The sequence below is a fragment of the Saccharomyces mikatae genome (genome assembly GCF_947241705.1).
Source record: "Saccharomyces mikatae IFO 1815 strain IFO1815 genome assembly, chromosome: 11".
NCBI lineage: Eukaryota > Fungi > Ascomycota > Saccharomycetes > Saccharomycetales > Saccharomycetaceae > Saccharomyces > Saccharomyces mikatae.
Window position 1 is genome coordinate 97,357 of NC_079266.1, and position 18,345 is coordinate 115,701.

General features: G+C 38.0%; 7 protein-coding genes across 7 annotated transcripts; 5 read left to right on the forward strand and 2 right to left on the reverse strand.

Moving 5' to 3' along the window:
• Nucleotides 1-50: 50 nt before the first annotated feature.
• SPE1 (ornithine decarboxylase SPE1) lies at nucleotides 51-1,451 on the forward strand (the record flags this gene model as incomplete). Its single annotated transcript, XM_056223723.1, has 1 exon — nucleotides 51-1,451. The coding sequence occupies one exon, from the start codon at nucleotides 51-53 to the stop codon at nucleotides 1,449-1,451; it is 1,401 nt and encodes a 466-aa protein (XP_056077712.1).
• A 534-nt stretch (nucleotides 1,452-1,985) lies between these two features.
• On the forward strand, nucleotides 1,986-2,903 carry LOT5 (Lot5p; the record flags this gene model as incomplete). The annotated part of the gene is made up of 1 exon (XM_056223724.1): nucleotides 1,986-2,903. The coding sequence occupies one exon, from the start codon at nucleotides 1,986-1,988 to the stop codon at nucleotides 2,901-2,903; it is 918 nt and encodes a 305-aa protein (XP_056077713.1).
• Nucleotides 2,904-3,933: 1,030 nt separating this feature from the next.
• On the forward strand, nucleotides 3,934-10,089 carry FAS1 (tetrafunctional fatty acid synthase subunit FAS1; the record flags this gene model as incomplete). Its single annotated transcript, XM_056223725.1, has 1 exon — nucleotides 3,934-10,089. One exon carries the CDS (start codon nucleotides 3,934-3,936, stop codon nucleotides 10,087-10,089), a length of 6,156 nt encoding a protein of 2,051 aa, XP_056077714.1.
• A 472-nt stretch (nucleotides 10,090-10,561) lies between these two features.
• Nucleotides 10,562-11,845, forward strand: PRS1 (ribose phosphate diphosphokinase subunit PRS1; the record flags this gene model as incomplete). Its single annotated transcript, XM_056223726.1, has 1 exon — nucleotides 10,562-11,845. One exon carries the CDS (start codon nucleotides 10,562-10,564, stop codon nucleotides 11,843-11,845), a length of 1,284 nt encoding a protein of 427 aa, XP_056077715.1.
• Nucleotides 11,846-12,527: 682 nt separating this feature from the next.
• On the forward strand, nucleotides 12,528-13,388 carry RPL17A (60S ribosomal protein uL22; the record flags this gene model as incomplete). Its single annotated transcript, XM_056223727.1, has 2 exons — nucleotides 12,528-12,836; nucleotides 13,143-13,388. The coding sequence occupies 2 exons, from the start codon at nucleotides 12,528-12,530 to the stop codon at nucleotides 13,386-13,388; spliced, it is 555 nt and encodes a 184-aa protein (XP_056077716.1).
• A 353-nt stretch (nucleotides 13,389-13,741) lies between these two features.
• COY1 (CCAAT displacement transcription factor COY1) lies at nucleotides 13,742-15,757 on the reverse strand (the record flags this gene model as incomplete). The annotated part of the gene is made up of 1 exon (XM_056223728.1): nucleotides 13,742-15,757. One exon carries the CDS (start codon nucleotides 15,755-15,757, stop codon nucleotides 13,742-13,744), a length of 2,016 nt encoding a protein of 671 aa, XP_056077717.1.
• Nucleotides 15,758-16,491: 734 nt separating this feature from the next.
• Nucleotides 16,492-17,904, reverse strand: STE3 (Ste3p; the record flags this gene model as incomplete). The annotated part of the gene is made up of 1 exon (XM_056223729.1): nucleotides 16,492-17,904. One exon carries the CDS (start codon nucleotides 17,902-17,904, stop codon nucleotides 16,492-16,494), a length of 1,413 nt encoding a protein of 470 aa, XP_056077718.1.
• Between the last annotated feature and the right edge of the window lie 441 nt (nucleotides 17,905-18,345).

Here is an 18,345-nt window from a genome sequence, read left to right on the forward strand (position 1 = left end):
GTTCTGCAAGTTTCAACCAGTAACGAAACCCTTTGCATTTCAAACTCATGATGTCCAGTACTGAAGTAGATAATACTTTATCTAGTTCCAGTACTACGCCTGTGGATTTCTCTAATCCTACGTCTATTCAGAAAGTGCAATATTCCAAAGATGACAAGGAGCTTAATGACCTTCTGCATGGATTAAAAAATAATCCTGGCTTGAAAAAACTACCGCATGTTCAAGCACACTCTGCAATTTTTCAAGCATTGAAGTCTCGTATTGGCAAGATTAATAATGAGACGTGCGATCCCGGTGAAGAGAACTCGTTTTTCATATGTGATTTGGGTGAAATCAAGAGGCTATTTAATAACTGGATGAAAGAGCTTCCAAGAATTAAACCCTTTTACGCCGTCAAATGTAACCCCAACGCCAAGATTCTTTCGTTATTAGCAGAGTTGGGCGTTAATTTCGACTGTGCTTCCAAGGTGGAAATTGACAGAGTATTATCGATGAACATTTCTCCGGATAGAATCATTTACGCTAACCCTTGTAAAGTCGCCTCTTTCATTAGATATGCAGCTTCAAAAAGTGTGATGAAGTCTACTTTTGACAACGTGGAAGAACTGTATAAGATAAAGAAGTTTCATCCTGAGTCTCAATTATTATTAAGAATTGCCACGGATGACTCTACGGCTCAATGCCGGCTCTCAACTAAGTACGGTTGTCAAATGGATAAAGTAGACTCTTTATTGAAGGGTATCAAGGAATTGGGTTTGAACTTGGTTGGTGTCTCATTCCACGTGGGCTCGGGTGCTTCTGATTTCACAAGCTTATATAAAGCGGTTAGAGATGCAAGAACAGTATTTGATAAAGCCGCTAACAAATACGATCTGCCTCCTCTGAAGATTTTAGATATAGGCGGGGGATTCCAATTTGAATCATTCAAGGAATCAACAGCTATTCTGCGTCTCGCCCTAGAAAAATATTTTCCAATAGGCTGTGGAGTTGATATAATTGCTGAGCCTGGTAGATATTTTGTTGCGACTGCGTTCACTTTGGCTTCTCATGTAATTGCCAAGAGAAGGTTGTCGGAGAATGAAGCTATGATCTACACCAATGATGGCGTTTACGGAAACATGAATTGTATTCTATTCGACCATCAAGAGCCCCATCCAAAAACCTTATATCACGGTTCGCAATTCCACTACAACGATTTTGAATCCACTACCGCGACGCTCGACTCTATCAATAAGACAAGAGCCGAGTATCCATACAAAGTTTCTATTTGGGGTCCTACCTGTGATGGTTTGGATTGTATTTCTAAAGAGTATTACATGAAGCATGATGTTGTCGTGGGTGATTGGTTTTATTTTCCCGACTTGGGCGCATATACTTCATCTGCTGCAACTCAGTTTAATGGGTTTGACCAGACTGCAGATATATTATATATAGACTCCGAATTTGATTAAAAAGAGGTATATGTAACTGCTACTTGCTCGTGAAAGAAACAGAGAGGTTAAAACCCCGTTAATTCACCATTGCTACCGAGTACTTGAGCACTCACTACCAAGTTACTTATATTTAACAGTGAGAGAATGATGGTGTGCTAAAGTCTCATGTTTTTCTGCTCGCCTCCACGCTTCATTATGTACATATGTATTTTTAATATGATTTTTTTATGTTTAGTATGCGTTGTGTAGAAAAGAACTGAATATTCTAGCAAAGAGTTTGACCGATTAGGTTGATCATATTTTTCTTTTCAGCTTCGGCAAAAGCCGGGCGCAAGTACATACATCTACAAGAACCAAGAAATAAAAGTTTCAATTAGACATAAAAATAGAGAAACGCACATCCATACCAAGAAGCTGGTTGCAATAGAGCAAGATTGTTCAATACGTCAATAACCCAAGTTTTTAGGCATCCATCCATACAAATTGGGACAGGTTATAACCACAGTGATACACGCATACTTATTTCAAAAGAAAACATTGGTGTAGGAAAAAATGATGGAAAAGAAACCAAAATGTCAAATTGCAAGGATAAAACCATCGATCGAAAACGTTATACCGTACAATCATTTCAAGAAGACGCAACCACGATTCAACGGTAACTTTTCCGCACTGAATAATGAAGAATACATAATACTATTTGGCGGGGGCCGAGACTTAATACTTGGCTCCTTGACACCTTGTTCAAGTACTCACCTATCCAACCAAGCCGACTCAGAAGACCCTAACGAATATGGCACAGACCTGTTTATACTCAACAGCTGCATTGTCATTTGGTTTAATGGGCTAGGATATGGGCTGGAAATTCCATACAGTAGCGTCTTGTACCATGCATCGAGACGGCTGTCGGATGGAAGAGAAGGGCTTCGACTAGAGATCTTGCTGACTTTGGAAAGAGACGAAGTACTGGACATGCTCTACCAAAGTCTTGCGCCACCGGCCAGTCAATTCGAAGGGGAAGACGCCCATGGCTTCACCGTGCGCAGCGTAGAACTGACCATCAGGCCCAAATATTCAATATACGATCGCCACTATAACAACGAAATCGAAACGCTTTTCACTTTCGAAAACTTCGGCGTGAACAGGGGCGATGACCTGGTAAACAATTGTAACGAAGCACTAGCCGTATGCATGGACCTACACGGTAGCGACGTACAAGATCAAGACCAAGGCCAATACCAAGATCTGGACATGGCATCTGACGGTGCGCAAGATCTCAACGCCACGTACTCTGGCTTAGGAGACACCCTCCATGGGCAACCCGTATACCAGAACGATGGGCTGGCAGACGACCTAGACGGGGATCTCCTTATGGACAACGTGGTCTCTAAGGGTGGTCCCGAAGCAAGTATGTCTATGGAATTCTACGCAAATCAAAATCTTGCTGGCAAAAAGAACCTCAGAGACGAATGAACAAAATTTATTGTGGGACATCCCGCTCTACTGTGCGCTATGTGCCTCTTCATCTGCGAACATAATTGTTTGCCTTCGTATATACCTTTCTGTACTAAGTCATGAATCTCTTGAGGACCCGTATGGCCGCGCGAAGGCTTAGTTAAGATGTTTCAGCAAACGGCAGCATGTGAAAAATCCGCAGAACATCCGCATCAGCCCTCCACACCTGTACACCCACGGCTCGTTTCTAAGCGGGTAACACACACAGCTGCTTTAAATCGCGATCCACGAGGTGCAGGCACGGTCAACCACTCCCCTAGGTTCCAACAAACGACGGCAAAAACTTCACATGCCGCCCAGCCAAGCATAATTACGCAACAGCGATCTTTCCGTCGCATAAGTTAAAAGAAATTGTTGAAAAATACGAATAATCGCGAACAATACGTTGTTGCTATTTAACGCTTTTGGTCTGACAGTAAGTGTGCCTTTCCCAATCACCGAAAAGTGTTGAACGATTCACTGCGACAATAATCAGAGATTAAAGTCGGCATTTTGGCATTTTTTGGCATACTTTTTATCGATTGAACCATCTCCTCCAAACAAATTTCCTTTTTCCTTCTATTCTGCAGGACCAACTAAACTGGATATATATATATCACTATCTATATATATAAAACGGCTTTCAACAAAGTTATAGGGGAAAGTAAAAAAACTAAGAAAAAAAAAGGTATTGATAAGGAAAAAGAAGCAAGGGAAAAAGTATAAATAAGTACATTGGGCCTTTTCATACTTGTTATTACTTACATTACAGAAAGAAGAACAAACAACATTTCAAACGAATTTTCTTCCTTTTTCAATTTATTAATTCTTTTTTTCCATACAATTCAAGGTCAAATATATTCTTATATGCTCTTTGAATATTTCTGAAAATATATAAAGAAAAGAAACTACAGAAACCATAATTCGGAAAATCAGATTATAGACTAGGATTCCGCTCTTTTTTAGTATATTTATTCGCCACACCTAACTGCTCTATTATTTGCTCATTATGGATTCTTATTCCACAAGACCACTAACCCTATCTCACGGTTCTTTAGAACACGTGCTTCTGGTGCCAACCGCTTCATTTTTCATTGCTTCGCAATTACAAGAACAATTCAATAAGATTTTGCCCGAACCCACCGAGGGGTTTGCTGCAGATGACGAGCCCACTACTCCTGCTGAACTAGTGGGGAAATTCCTTGGCTACGTATCTTCTTTGGTCGAACCTTCCAAGGTCGGTCAATTCGATCAAGTCTTGAACCTTTGCTTGACAGAATTCGAAAACTGTTATCTAGAAGGCAATGATATTCATGCTTTGGCTGCTAAATTATTACAGGAAAACGACACAACATTAGTAAAGACCAAAGAATTAATTAAAAACTATATTACCGCTAGAATAATGGCTAAAAGACCATTTGACAAGAAATCAAATTCTTCTCTTTTCAAGGCCGTCAGTGAGAATAGCGCGCAATTGGTAGCTATTTTTGGTGGTCAAGGTAACACCGATGATTACTTTGAGGAATTGCGTGACCTCTATCAAACATATCACGTATTAGTGGGTGATTTAATTAAATTCTCCGCTGAGACTTTAAGTGAACTGATCAGAACCACTTTAGATGCTGAAAAGGTCTTTACTCAAGGTTTAAACATATTGGAATGGTTAGAAACCCCTTCAAATACCCCAGACAAGGACTACTTACTTTCTATTCCAATCTCATGTCCCTTAATTGGTGTCATTCAATTAGCTCACTATGTCGTTACTGCTAAGCTTTTGGGTTTCACTCCAGGTGAGTTAAGATCTTACTTAAAAGGTGCTACAGGTCATTCCCAAGGTTTGGTTACCGCTGTCGCCATAGCTGAGACAGATTCCTGGGAATCCTTTTTCGTTTCCGTAAGAAAAGCAATCACTGTATTATTCTTCATAGGTGTTCGTTGTTACGAAGCTTATCCAAACACTTCCTTGCCACCATCAATTTTGGAAGATTCTTTGGAAAACAATGAAGGTGTCCCATCTCCAATGTTATCCATTTCCAACTTAACTCAAGAACAAGTTCAAGACTACGTAAATAAAACTAATTCTCATTTGCCAGCAGGTAAACAAGTTGAAATTTCTTTAGTCAATGGTGCTAAGAATTTAGTCGTATCGGGCCCACCACAATCACTATACGGTTTAAACTTAACTTTAAGAAAGGCCAAGGCCCCATCTGGGTTAGACCAATCAAGAATTCCATTTAGCGAAAGAAAATTGAAGTTCTCTAATAGGTTCTTACCTGTTGCATCACCATTCCATTCCCATCTATTGGTTCCAGCTTCAGATTTGATTAACAAAGATTTAATTAAAAACAATGTCTGCTTCAACGCCAAAGATATTCAGATCCCAGTTTACGACACTTTTGACGGTTCTGACCTAAGAGTTCTTTCAGGTTCTATTTCAGAGAGAATCGTCGATTGCATCATTAGGTTACCTGTTAAATGGGAAACCACCACACAATTCAAAGCCACTCACATATTAGACTTTGGTCCAGGTGGTGCTTCTGGTTTAGGTGTGTTGACTCATCGTAATAAGGATGGTACTGGTGTTCGTGTTATCGTTGCTGGTACGCTGGACATCAATCCAGAAGATGATTATGGGTTCAAACAAGAAATCTTCGACGTCACTAGTAATGGTTTGAAGAAAAATCCAAATTGGTTGGAGGAGTACCATCCAAAATTGATTAAAAACAAATCAGGCAAAATTTTTGTCGAAACTAAATTTTCTAAATTAATTGGTAGACCTCCATTATTGGTTCCTGGTATGACACCATGTACTGTTTCACCGGATTTCGTTGCCGCTACCACCAATGCTGGTTACACCATCGAATTAGCAGGTGGTGGTTATTTTTCTGCAGCAGGTATGACTGCCGCCATTGACTCTGTAGTTTCGCAAATAGAAAAGGGTAGCACTTTCGGTATCAACTTAATTTACGTCAATCCATTCATGTTGCAATGGGGTGTTCCATTAATCAAGGAACTAAGAGCCAAGGGTTATCCAATTCAATTCTTGACGATTGGTGCTGGTGTTCCATCATTGGAAGTTGCTAGTGAGTACATAGAAACATTGGGCTTGAAATATCTGGGTTTGAAACCAGGTTCCATCGATGCTATTTCACAAGTTATAAACATTGCTAAAGCTCATCCAAATTTCCCAATAGCTTTACAATGGACTGGTGGTAGAGGTGGTGGTCACCATTCTTTCGAAGATGCCCACACTCCAATGTTGCAGATGTATTCCAAGATCAGAAGACATCCAAACATCATGTTGATTTTCGGTTCCGGTTTCGGCTCCGCTGACGATACTTACCCATACTTAACTGGTGAATGGTCCACAAAATTCGATTATCCACCAATGCCATTTGATGGTTTCCTCTTCGGTTCTAGAGTTATGATTGCAAAGGAAGTTAAAACCTCACCTGATGCCAAGAAATGTATTGCGGCTTGTACCGGTGTTACCGATGATAAATGGGAACAAACTTACAAGAAGCCAACTGGTGGTATTGTGACTGTTCGCTCTGAAATGGGTGAACCAATCCACAAAATTGCCACTCGTGGTGTTATGTTGTGGAAGGAATTTGATGAAACCATATTCAACTTGCCAAAGAATAAGTTATTGCCAGCCTTGGAAGAAAAGAAAGATTACATCATTTCAAGATTGAATGCTGATTTCCAAAAGCCATGGTTTGCTACCGTCAACGGTGAAGCTCGTGACCTAGCCACTATGACTTACGAAGAAGTTGCCAAAAGATTAGTTGAATTGATGTTCATCAGATCTACCAACTCTTGGTTTGATGTTACTTGGAGAACATTTACTGGTGATTTCCTACGTCGTGTCGAAGAACGTTTTACCAAAAGTAAGACTTTGTCTTTAGTACAATCTTACTCTCTATTGAACAAGCCTGATGAAGCTATTGAAAAAGTTTTCAAGGCTTATCCTGCTGCTAAGGAACAATTCCTTAACGCACAAGATATTGATCACTTCTTAAGCATGTGCCAAAATCCAATGCAAAAGCCTGTACCATTTGTTCCAGTTTTAGACCGTAGATTTGAAATTTTCTTTAAGAAGGATTCGTTGTGGCAATCTGAGCACTTGGAAGCTGTCGTTGATCAAGATGTTCAAAGAACGTGTATCTTACATGGTCCTGTTGCGGCACAATTCACCAAGGTCATCGATGAACCAATCAAAAGCATTATGGATGGCATTCATGACGGTCACATCAAGAAGTTATTGCATCAATACTACAATGGCGATGAATCAAAGATTCCAGCTGTTGAGTACTTCGGTGGTGAAAGCCCTGTGGATGTTCAAAGCTCTGTGGATTCTTCTTCTGTATCTGAAGATTCTGCTATTTTCAGAGCATCCTCTTCTACTAGCGAGGAAAGTTGGTTCAATGCTTTAGCTGGTTCTGAAATTAACTGGAGACACGCAAGTTTCTTGTGTTCTTTTATCACTCAGGATAAAATGTTCGTTTCTAATCCAATTAGAAAGGTTTTCAAACCAAGTCAAGGTATGGTTGTCGAAATTTCTAACGGAAATACTTCTTCAAAGACAGTTGTCACTCTTTCAGAATCTGTTCAAGGTGAATTAAAGCCAACTGTTATATTAAAGTTGTTAGAGGATAACATGATTCAAATGGAAATGATTGAAAACAGAACCATGGATGGTAAGGCTGTTAGCTTGCCACTTTTATACAACTTCAATCCTGATAACGGGTTTGCCCCAATTTCTGAAGTTATGGAAAACAGAAACCAAAGAATCAAGGAAATGTACTGGAAGTTATGGATCGACGAACCTTTCAACTTGGATTTTGATCCTAGGGATGTCATCAAAGGTAAAGATTTTGAAATCACTGCTAAAGAAGTTTATGATTTTACCCATGCTGTTGGAAACAATTGTGAAGATTTTGTCTCTAGACCCGATAGGACGATGTTGGCTCCAATGGACTTTGCTATTGTTGTTGGATGGAGAGCAATTATTAAGGCCATTTTCCCTAACACAGTTGATGGTGACTTATTGAAGTTGGTTCATTTATCTAACGGTTATAAAATGATCCCTGGCGCTAAGCCATTGCAAGTTGGTGATGTTGTTTCAACTACAGCCGTCATTGAATCTGTCGTGAACCAACCTACAGGAAAGATTGTCGATGTTGTAGGCACTTTATCCAGAAAAGGTAAGCCAGTTATGGAAGTTACCTCCTCTTTCTTCTACAGAGGCAACTACACCGACTTTGAAAACACATTCCAAAAGACTGTTGAACCTGTTTACCAAATGCATATCAGAACCTCTAAAGATATTGCGGTCTTGCGCTCTAAGGAATGGTTCCAATTGGACGATGAAGATTTTGAACTGCTCAATAAAACTTTGACCTTTGAAACTGAAACTGAGGTAACTTTTAAGAATGCTAATATCTTCTCTTCAGTGAAATGTTTTGGTCCAATCAAAGTGGAATTACCAACTAAAGAAACCGTAGAGATCGGTATTGTTGATTATGAAGCCGGTGCTTCTCACGGTAACCCAGTTGTTGACTTCTTGAAGAGAAATGGTTCTACTTTGGAGCAAAAAGTTAACTTGGAAAATCCTATTCCAATTGCCGTCCTTGATTCATACACTCCAAGTACCAATGAACCATACGCTAGAGTTTCTGGTGATTTGAACCCAATTCATGTTTCACGTCATTTTGCTTCTTACGCAAACTTGCCAGGTACCATTACACATGGTATGTTTTCGTCTGCATCTGTCCGTGCCTTGATTGAGAACTGGGCTGCCGACAGTGTTTCATCCAGAGTACGCGGTTACACTTGTCAATTTGTTGACATGGTTTTGCCTAACACAGCTTTGAAAACATCTATTCAACATGTTGGTATGATTAACGGTAGAAAGTTGATTAAATTTGAAACCAGAAATGACGAAGACGTTGTTGTTTTGACCGGTGAAGCTGAAATTGAGCAACCCGTTACTACTTTTGTGTTCACTGGTCAAGGTTCTCAAGAGCAAGGTATGGGTATGGACTTATACAAGACATCTAAAGCTGCCCAAGACGTTTGGAATAGAGCTGACAACCATTTCAAGAACACTTATGGGTTCTCTATCTTAGATATTGTTATTAACAATCCTGTCAACTTAACCATCCATTTCGGTGGTGAAAAGGGTAAAAAGATCAGGGAGAATTATTCTGCTATGATTTTCGAAACTATTGTTGATGGAAAATTGAAGACTGAAAAAATCTTCAAAGAAATCAATGAGCATAGCACTTCTTACACATTTAAATCTGAAAAAGGTTTGTTGTCTGCTACTCAGTTCACTCAACCTGCTTTAACTTTAATGGAAAAGGCTGCCTTCGAAGATTTGAGATCTAAAGGTTTAATTCCAGCTGATGCTACTTTTGCTGGTCACTCTTTAGGTGAATATGCTGCGTTAGCCTCTTTAGCTGATGTTATGTCTATCGAATCACTAGTTGAAGTGGTGTTCTACAGAGGTATGACCATGCAAGTTGCTGTTCCAAGAGATGAATTGGGTAGATCTAACTATGGTATGATTGCTATTAACCCAGGTAGAGTTGCTGCATCGTTTTCTCAGGAAGCTTTGCAATATGTTGTTGAGAGAGTCGGTAAGAGAACTGGTTGGTTGGTTGAAATCGTCAACTATAACGTTGAAAACCAACAATATGTCGCTGCTGGTGATCTAAGAGCCTTAGACACTGTTACTAACGTTTTGAACTTTATCAAATTGCAAAAGATTGATATCATAGAACTTCAAAAGTCCTTGTCCTTGGAAGAAGTTGAAGGTCATTTGTTTGAAATCATTGATGAAGTTTCTAAGAAATCTGCCGTCAAACCTCGCCCACTCAAACTGGAAAGAGGTTTTGCTTGTATCCCATTAGTAGGTATTTCCGTTCCTTTCCATTCTACTTACTTGATGAATGGTGTCAAGCCATTCAAGAGTTTCTTGAAGAAGAATATCATAAAGGAAAATGTGAAGGTTGCTAGATTAGCTGGCAAGTATATTCCAAACTTGACCGCAAAACCATTCCAAGTTACTAAGGAATACTTCCAAGATGTTTATGATTTGACTGGCTCCGAACCTATCAAGGAAATCATTGACAACTGGGAAAAATATGAACAATCCTGATTTCTTAATTAATTGTATAAGCGTAAGAGTTCTTTAATTACGAAATTCCTGTATACTAATGTTCAATAAAGCTGGCTTACCATTTTAGTTTTCAATGTTAAATAAATTGCTTGAACATTTTCTTAATAATGTGTAGGTACTAAGTGATGATCTATATTTTTTTCCGCCGCAAGACCTTGCTAGGGCGGGGCAGATGTTGAAAAAAATTTTTCTGTTCCATTGGCTATATTTGAAAATTAACAATATTCGAAAATAATCGATGACCTTGATGATTAGCAAAGTTGTTCTTTAAAAAAGTTAGCTCTAAAAACAGCTCCATTATTAGTGTAACTACTACTTCGACACCTCGCTCGAAAGTTGAAACTAAGTGTTTATCCACACATTTCTGAAATAATCGAGTCTTCACGATTTAACTACTATCCAATATTTGCAGAATCTACCATCTGTTAACGTTATTCTAAAGTGAAACATAATGCGTAAGTGTAAAATTTTTGTTGGTAACTCTCACCCAGAGTTGGGCAATATGGTCTGCCAAAGGTTGGGCATCGAACCAGCTCCATGTACATTAAAAAAATTCGCCAATGGTGAAACGTCAGTCCAAATTGGTATATCTGTTCGTGACGAAGATGTTTATGTCATTCAGTCGGGCTCTCCATCGATCAATGATGACATCATGGAACTACTGATTTTGGTTTCTGCCTGCAGAGGCGGGTCTGCCAGAAAAATTACAGCTGTCATTCCTCAGTTCCCTTATTCCAAGCAATGTAAAATGAAGAAACATAGAGGTGCTATTACTGCGAGGATGTTGGCTAATCTATTAGTTATGGCTGGTGCTGATCATGTTGTATCCATGGACCTTCATGCTTCTCAAATGCAAGGATTTTTTACCAAACCAGTTGATAACTTATACGGGGGCCCAAGTTTGGCAAAATGGATTAGAGAAAATGTTGAAGACTATGAAGATGCAGTAGTTGTCTCCAAGAATCCAGGTGGTACTAAAAGAGTTACAGCCCTTGCAGATTCTTTGAAGATAAACTTTGCTATGATTCATACTGATCGTCGTCGTTCCAAAGATCTATACTCTCAGAACAAGGATTTGCAACAGTTAAAGCTGAGAAAGCAATCAATGTTGAGGAAGAATAGACCGATCGTTAGACAGGGCGATCATCCAAATGAGGAGGAAAACATTATTTTAAGTAACGGCATTCAAACTGCTAGAATCCGTAACGGTCACGTTATTGGTGACGATGAGGCAGACGACGACGAGGACGCCATTTTGGAATCTGACAGTGAATTGAACTCTATCGACGCTTTAGATTCGCATGGTTTAGGCGGTACATACGATGCTGTCGATTCTGAAGATGAAGAAGAAGTTCCAGTTCTCTATAGAGAACAATTAATTACATTGGTTGGTAACGTCCGTGGTCGTTCTGCCATTATTCTAGATGATATGATCGATAGACCGGGCTCATTTATTAGTGCTGCTGAACATTTGGTACAAAATTGTGGTGCCAAAAAGGTTTATGTTGTGGCCACCCACGGCATATTCACTGGTGACTGTTTGGAAGAACTTGAAAAATCAGATGCTATTGGCACAATTGTAGTCACAAACACATACCCTATTTCTGCCGAACGCATAGCGGGATCAAAAAAATTAGTCACTATCGATGTTTCTCCAATTTTCGCAGAATGCATTCGTCGTGATCATTACGGTGAAAGTATTTCCGTGTTATTTGACTCTTTAGCAGCTTTATGAGCAAAACGAGAGCGTAAGTAATATATTATCCCTTTAATATGACATAGATTATCAAAACACTTGGTATATTTGCTGGATACCAGCAGATCTACAAAAGTATAAAATATAAGAATTTGGGTGGGTTAATAATGTGCAACTTTTTTTTGTTATCTACTTAAAATTATATCACAGCAATACAGGATCTTTAAATTAAATTTCAATATCATTATGACAAGCTGGCTTTTTTGCATTTTTCAATCTATAATAGTAACTTCTGTCCTTAAATGCGACATTCTAGTCTTCAGTAGCAATTCACCCTTTCTGGTGAAATGTTAGACTATCAACATCCTAACATCATCACACCCATACATAATATCAATCCCTAGGAAAATGAACATAAAGTAACATGCCGACGGTGAGAAAAATCCGTAATATGAAACCTTGTTCGGGAGGAACTGCCCGCCTAAAGAAAACCGCTTCAGCGTATCTTTGGGAGACTTCCCTTCTGTTCCAATTAGGAGAATGAGACGCTCCGGCCTACTCCCATGAGTTCTGACAGCGATAGTCCTAGTTTGCTTCCTCACTACATTGGAAATTCGAAAGAATATAGCAGCTACGCCTAGCATAAAACAATTACTAACGCTTTTAACGCTTAATCTTAAAGTGCAAACAAAGAGTCCTCAAGAACTACTAATAGATTAAAATGGCTAGATACGGTGCTACTTCCACTAACCCTGCTAAATCCGCTTCTGCTCGTGGTTCCTACTTGCGTGTTTCTTTCAAGAACACCAGAGAAACTGCTCAAGCTATTAACGGTTGGGAATTGACTAAGGCTCAAAAATACTTGGACCAAGTTTTGGACCACCAAAGAGCCATTCCATTCAGAAGATTTAACTCTTCCATTGGTAGAACCGCTCAAGGTAAGGAATTCGGTGTCACCAAGGCTAGATGGCCAGCTAAGTCTGTTAAGTTCGTTCAAGGTTTGTTGCAAAACGCTGCTGCCAACGCTGAAGTATGTTTAAGACTATTATTCGTTTAGTATTTGATGAAACAAGGATGATTTAAAAAATTGAAAGAAATGAAAATATTCAATAAAGAGAGTGAAAAATCAGATTTGAACACATCCATTGTGGGAGGACTTTTAGGATTACCAGATTTCGATAAATTGTAATACCGACAAGCAGGCAGGAGTTACCATTGCATGCTTTTGATTTTCTTCACAACAGTTAAAATTCGATCGATATCTTTCGTTCTATTTCATCTTTACGATTTTTGGGATTGAATTCTTTTTTACTAACCAAATTTTTTTTTATTACAGGCTAAAGGTTTGGATGCTACTAAATTGTACGTTTCTCACATTCAAGTTAACCAAGCTCCAAAGCAAAGAAGAAGAACTTACAGAGCTCACGGTAGAATCAACAAGTACGAATCTTCTCCATCCCACATTGAATTAGTTGTCACTGAAAAGGAAGAAGCTGTTGCTAAGGCTGCTGAAAAGAAGGTCGTCAGATTGACTTCTAGACAAAGAGGTAGAATCGCCGCCCAAAAGCGTATTGCTGCTTAAATAGAAGATGAAAAATAATGATAATATAATTCTCTGTTAATTTTAATCTTTTATCTATGTAATTTTATCTTCCCGTCATATCACATAACTCTAAAATAAGTTTTTTATTAAATATTATTATATTATATCGGATAAATCTGCGTTCAAGAAATCCCATAAAAGAGATACCTTAGAGCCTCTTTCAGTGTAGCAAACTTATAAAAAGTGTTCGTCATACTGATAAATTCATATAGGTGAGTTGATCGGAAATGCTACTGTCTATATCAATATAATAGTCGTTATTTCATCCTCCAATACGGAGTATATATATCTTCCATGTCATGTTACTGACATTCAGTGCATAGAAGCATCTATCAATTTATACCATGAACAGAACCGGCACCACTCAATTTTCCGTTTGAATTTACCGAAGACTTTGCAGATTGTACTATGCCAACCTCAGGCGTCATGTAACCGCTGATATTAATCACATACATGCTCATCATGAACACAAGTCCGTGTAAACCGATACAGTAAAATAAGAATATCATCCTTGTCATTTTATTCTGTAAAATGACTTTTGCAAAACTCAAGAACAATTTTTCTAGAACTGATAGTTTTTTGTTCTTGTAGTGGTTTAGTTCATTCTGTCTGAAATTTGCAATCGGATGTAATGATTCTTCATATACTCTTGAGTATTGAGATTCCACATCAATGCCATCTGGGTTTGGATGAGCGGAGGTATTATTATTATTATAGGCCTGCAAATACCTAATTCGTTCGTAAAGCTTCGTATTATCACCTTTTAGCTTGGAAATTTCTAGTTTGAGTTTGCCCTTTTCTGAGTTTCCTTGCCTTAGCTGCTTTTCCAAATCCATATTTCTCGAACGGAATCTATCCCTTTGTTTAGTTACTATCGGCAAAATGGTTGATTGGTTACCAGGAAGCTCCTCTTCCTCAGGAATACCAATTATAGAGGTTGTTGGAGAAATTTTGTGGGATGTACGATTGTTGACTTGTCTTGTTACACCAGACATCATACTTGCGGCGTCATTGAAATGAGGACCAACATTTTCCACCTTTTCTAGATCCATTTCTAATTTTTCATTCGCTTCTTCAAGCACAGCTATTTGCTGTTTGAGTTGATCTACAGATTTTTTTAGTTGAATACATGTTTCTTCTTGAGCTGTACTCTTCGAACGGTATTCTGCTAGAGTAGCCTGAAGCTTTTTATTGGCCGATAATAAAGAGCTTTCGACAGTTTTATCATCATTATATTTAGAGTCAGTCTCATTATCAGAGTCATCTTCGTTTACTCCAAACTCGATTTTTTTCAAAGCAGAAAGCTCTTCCTTTATCGTACTGTAGTCGGAATAGTTACTTAGTTTCCTTCTCACAGTTTCCAGCTCTGATCTGTAAGATTCTGATTCTGCTATGGCTCCATTTAATTGCTCTTTTAATTCGCTTATCGAATGAGTTGTTGACTTCCGTTCCTGCTCATAAGATGCACTCAACAATGCATTCTCGCTTTCTAGCTGGTTGAGTTTAAGTTCCTTTGCATGTAACTCTGTTTCTCTCTCTGCTTCACTAGTTGCCTTTGCAAGAGCTCCACTTAATTCTTCATTTCTCTTCTCTAGTTGATAAACCCTAGCCTGCGTAGTTTCCAATTCTTGAGTGACTAGATTATATTCGGCAATCCTTGTAGAAATTTCTTTTTGATTGTTTTGTGGATAATCCTCTTCAGTTCTGTTATCTTCGATTTCAATATTTTTAGATATTTTGGCCTCTAGTGCCTTATTTTGCTCCTGGACACTTGTTAATTGTTTCAACAAGTCTGTCTCTCTCTGCTTCCAATTCCTGCCCTTCTCCTCCCAAGTAGAATTGATTTCTTGAGTTTTCGCAGTCAATCTTTTCGCTAACGTCTTTGCAGAGCTTTGCTCCAGATCTAATAACCTCGATTTTAAAGTTTCATAATCCGCATATTTTGCGAGTTTGTCTTCGAGATAGCTTATTTTTTCTTTAAGTTCCTTTGAATCATCAATTTTTTCCAGTTTTTCCAATGAACTTTGTAGTAATGGTTGCGGATCAGGTGCCTCTGAAAGTTTTTCGTAAACGTTAAATAGGACCTTTTCAGAGAATTTTGATCTCTGTGTCAAATTATCAATTTCACGCTGATACTGCTTAATAATTTTATTCACATTATTCAATTTTTGCTCAGATTCGAGTTTTTTAAACTTCTTGGTCTCAGTAGCTAAAGATTTTCTTGAATTTAAAGACAGGGTCTCCTTTTCCTTAATTTCGATGACATCAGCATCTAATTCCTTCTGAAGTTTCGTTAAATCTGCCTTGGCCCAGATATCCAAGGCATGAGAATATATTGACGTATCCATTACTCAATTAAGTTATGGTGAGCTAGTACACAAAAGAGCCACTGAATGAAGCAATTATATACGTTCTATTCTAATATGTACATTAACACAACACTTAATTCTATTACTTTGGCATTTTTATGAGCCCGAAAATTATATCATTTTTCACGCACCATTCTCTATGACAGTAATAATTTTGTTGTATGACACAAGTAGTGAATGCAGTTTTGCTTGTGGAGAATAAAGACAGAGAAAATTCTAATGATAAGTAACGAAATATTCTTTGCCTATTAGCAGATAAAATAAACCTATTCATCTTTTTTTTGGTTGGACTTTAGTAAAAATTTCAAAAAAAATAGCCTGTTAAGTTGCCTCATTATGTCCTAACTCTTGCTAGAGTTTCTACAACAGCCGTGAAATAGAGCAATTTTATTGTGTTCCTTGTTTGTCCCTATTTCGTGCTTGAAGTTTTATTATCAATATTCATGGTTTCTATATAAGCTGGGTTGCTTTGTTTGTGTAAGAATATAACCGGATTGTGTATAAAAGCGGCACACATAACTTAATACTAAAAAGTATTGTAAACCTCTAAAATAATTTCAAGAAGAAAATATACCCCGAAGGAGTAATACAAATAATGTGATGATATCAATACATATTGTTTCCTTGTATAAAACGAAAATTATTATTTATATATAAAGTTTATATAGTATTATATTAACCATAAAGTATTCTCCTTCCGCAATATTCCCACACTAGGGGCCTGCAGTACCTTCTGAACTATGTTCAATCGAACTTGAGTCTCCCTCTTTGAAAGTTGGAGAAGGACAAAGACTGTCACCCTCAAAATTCGAGCTTGCAGAATTGTGAAGTTTCTCTGAATAATCCAGAGTAACCTTTGAAAGTCCTCCAAGTGATGCCTCGTCGTCAAAACTTTGTCCTCGTGTGACGTAAGGTATGCGCATACTCTCTTCCAACTCCATTTCATCAAGAATACAGTCTGCTTCTCCTTTAGTAAACAAGTTTTTTTTACTTTTATTCTGAGATCTTCCAAGATCTTCTGGAGTTCTATAATCGACATAGAAGTGCGCCTGTGATATTGGTGTGCCTGTACAAGGAGAATAAGTTTCTGTGCACGTAGGAATGTAGTTTTCAGAGTCCGTAGAAAATGGATTGTTGCAACCTTTACTTGAGGATAACTTGCTGAGTAATTTACCAACACGTTTTTCTTTATTCCTATCAACAAAATTTCTCCATAGGTCTAGCACAAAGCCTAATTTAATCGAACGCAAAAACTTGGAGTACATATTTAAAGCATCAGAGCCCAAACCAAATATTAGAAAAACCAAATAGGACATCAAAACGTATAGCCATATATTATAAATTGGTCTACCAGGATCAAATTTAATAATGGTATTCCAAATGGTGCTTGAATGAGTGTTTTTGAAACTATACTGTCCGCCAACCTGCTGTAAATCTTGAACGAAAGTATAAATTGAAAAAGGAAACATGACCAAAATAATGATGAAACAAAATATTAATAACCTTGCAAATCTTGTTAGGTTTAAACCTGAATTAGTGCAGTGTAAAATATCCCTAACGTCTTTGCGTTTTTTGTAAAATACAATCAATACCAAGGTGGCGTAAACGGCGCCAACAAACGACCATATAAGCATCCACATTGTATACAAAACGGTAGTAATCCATGTAGGTGACAATAGGTTTTGGCAACCGTTATAACGTGCGATACCATACCTAAACACTTGTAATAGATACGAAAACCCCATGATAATTACAGGGGTCAATAAACTGATTACAAGATCTTTAACGATTTTTGTCCATGATGACAGATTCGGTAAAACACTATCTGCCTTTAAAATAGCATGCAAATTATAAATGATGTTAGTGACGGCACACGATATACCTATATTTGCCCCAACTTGCAACTTAATGACGATATCACACCAACCCTTACCATCCCACCTTGTTAGGAAATCTTCACCACTCCATATTGCTGCGTCGACAATACACGTCATATTCATTATAAGGAGCCATGCAATCAATATGATTGCTGGAATATTTTGGGTATGGGAGTGCCATGCTAAAGGCGGAACTAATAATATCACAGCTAGTAGACAAAGTCCTATTATTGTTGACTTGTATGACATGAATCTTGTTGAAGTGTTTTTTTTTTTTACACAGAATTAGTTGATTATAAACAAAATACAACTGAAGATAAAATAAATGTGTCAATGTTCGATAAAGCAAATCTTTAGGAAGTTATAGCTTTTTCTTTTTACACACACCTTATATATAGGTATGCCATTTCAAAAGAATCGCTCCGGTTCACTTATGTGTAGAACCGTGCTCTCTGCGATAATGAACAAATGAAACAAAAAATAATGATGCAATTTTAGACAAAGTTTCAAAGTTTCCATTATTACTTCTTCATTTACACTTTGATAGTCGAAAAGTTTCCTAATTAGTGTCACAATGACAGAAAAATTTGCACCGACGCTTCTAAGAAAGTCACTGCACCCATACCTACACTATCTAACACATTGACAATGTTGGCAATAGTAACTCTGTATAATTTAAATTAAAAGCTG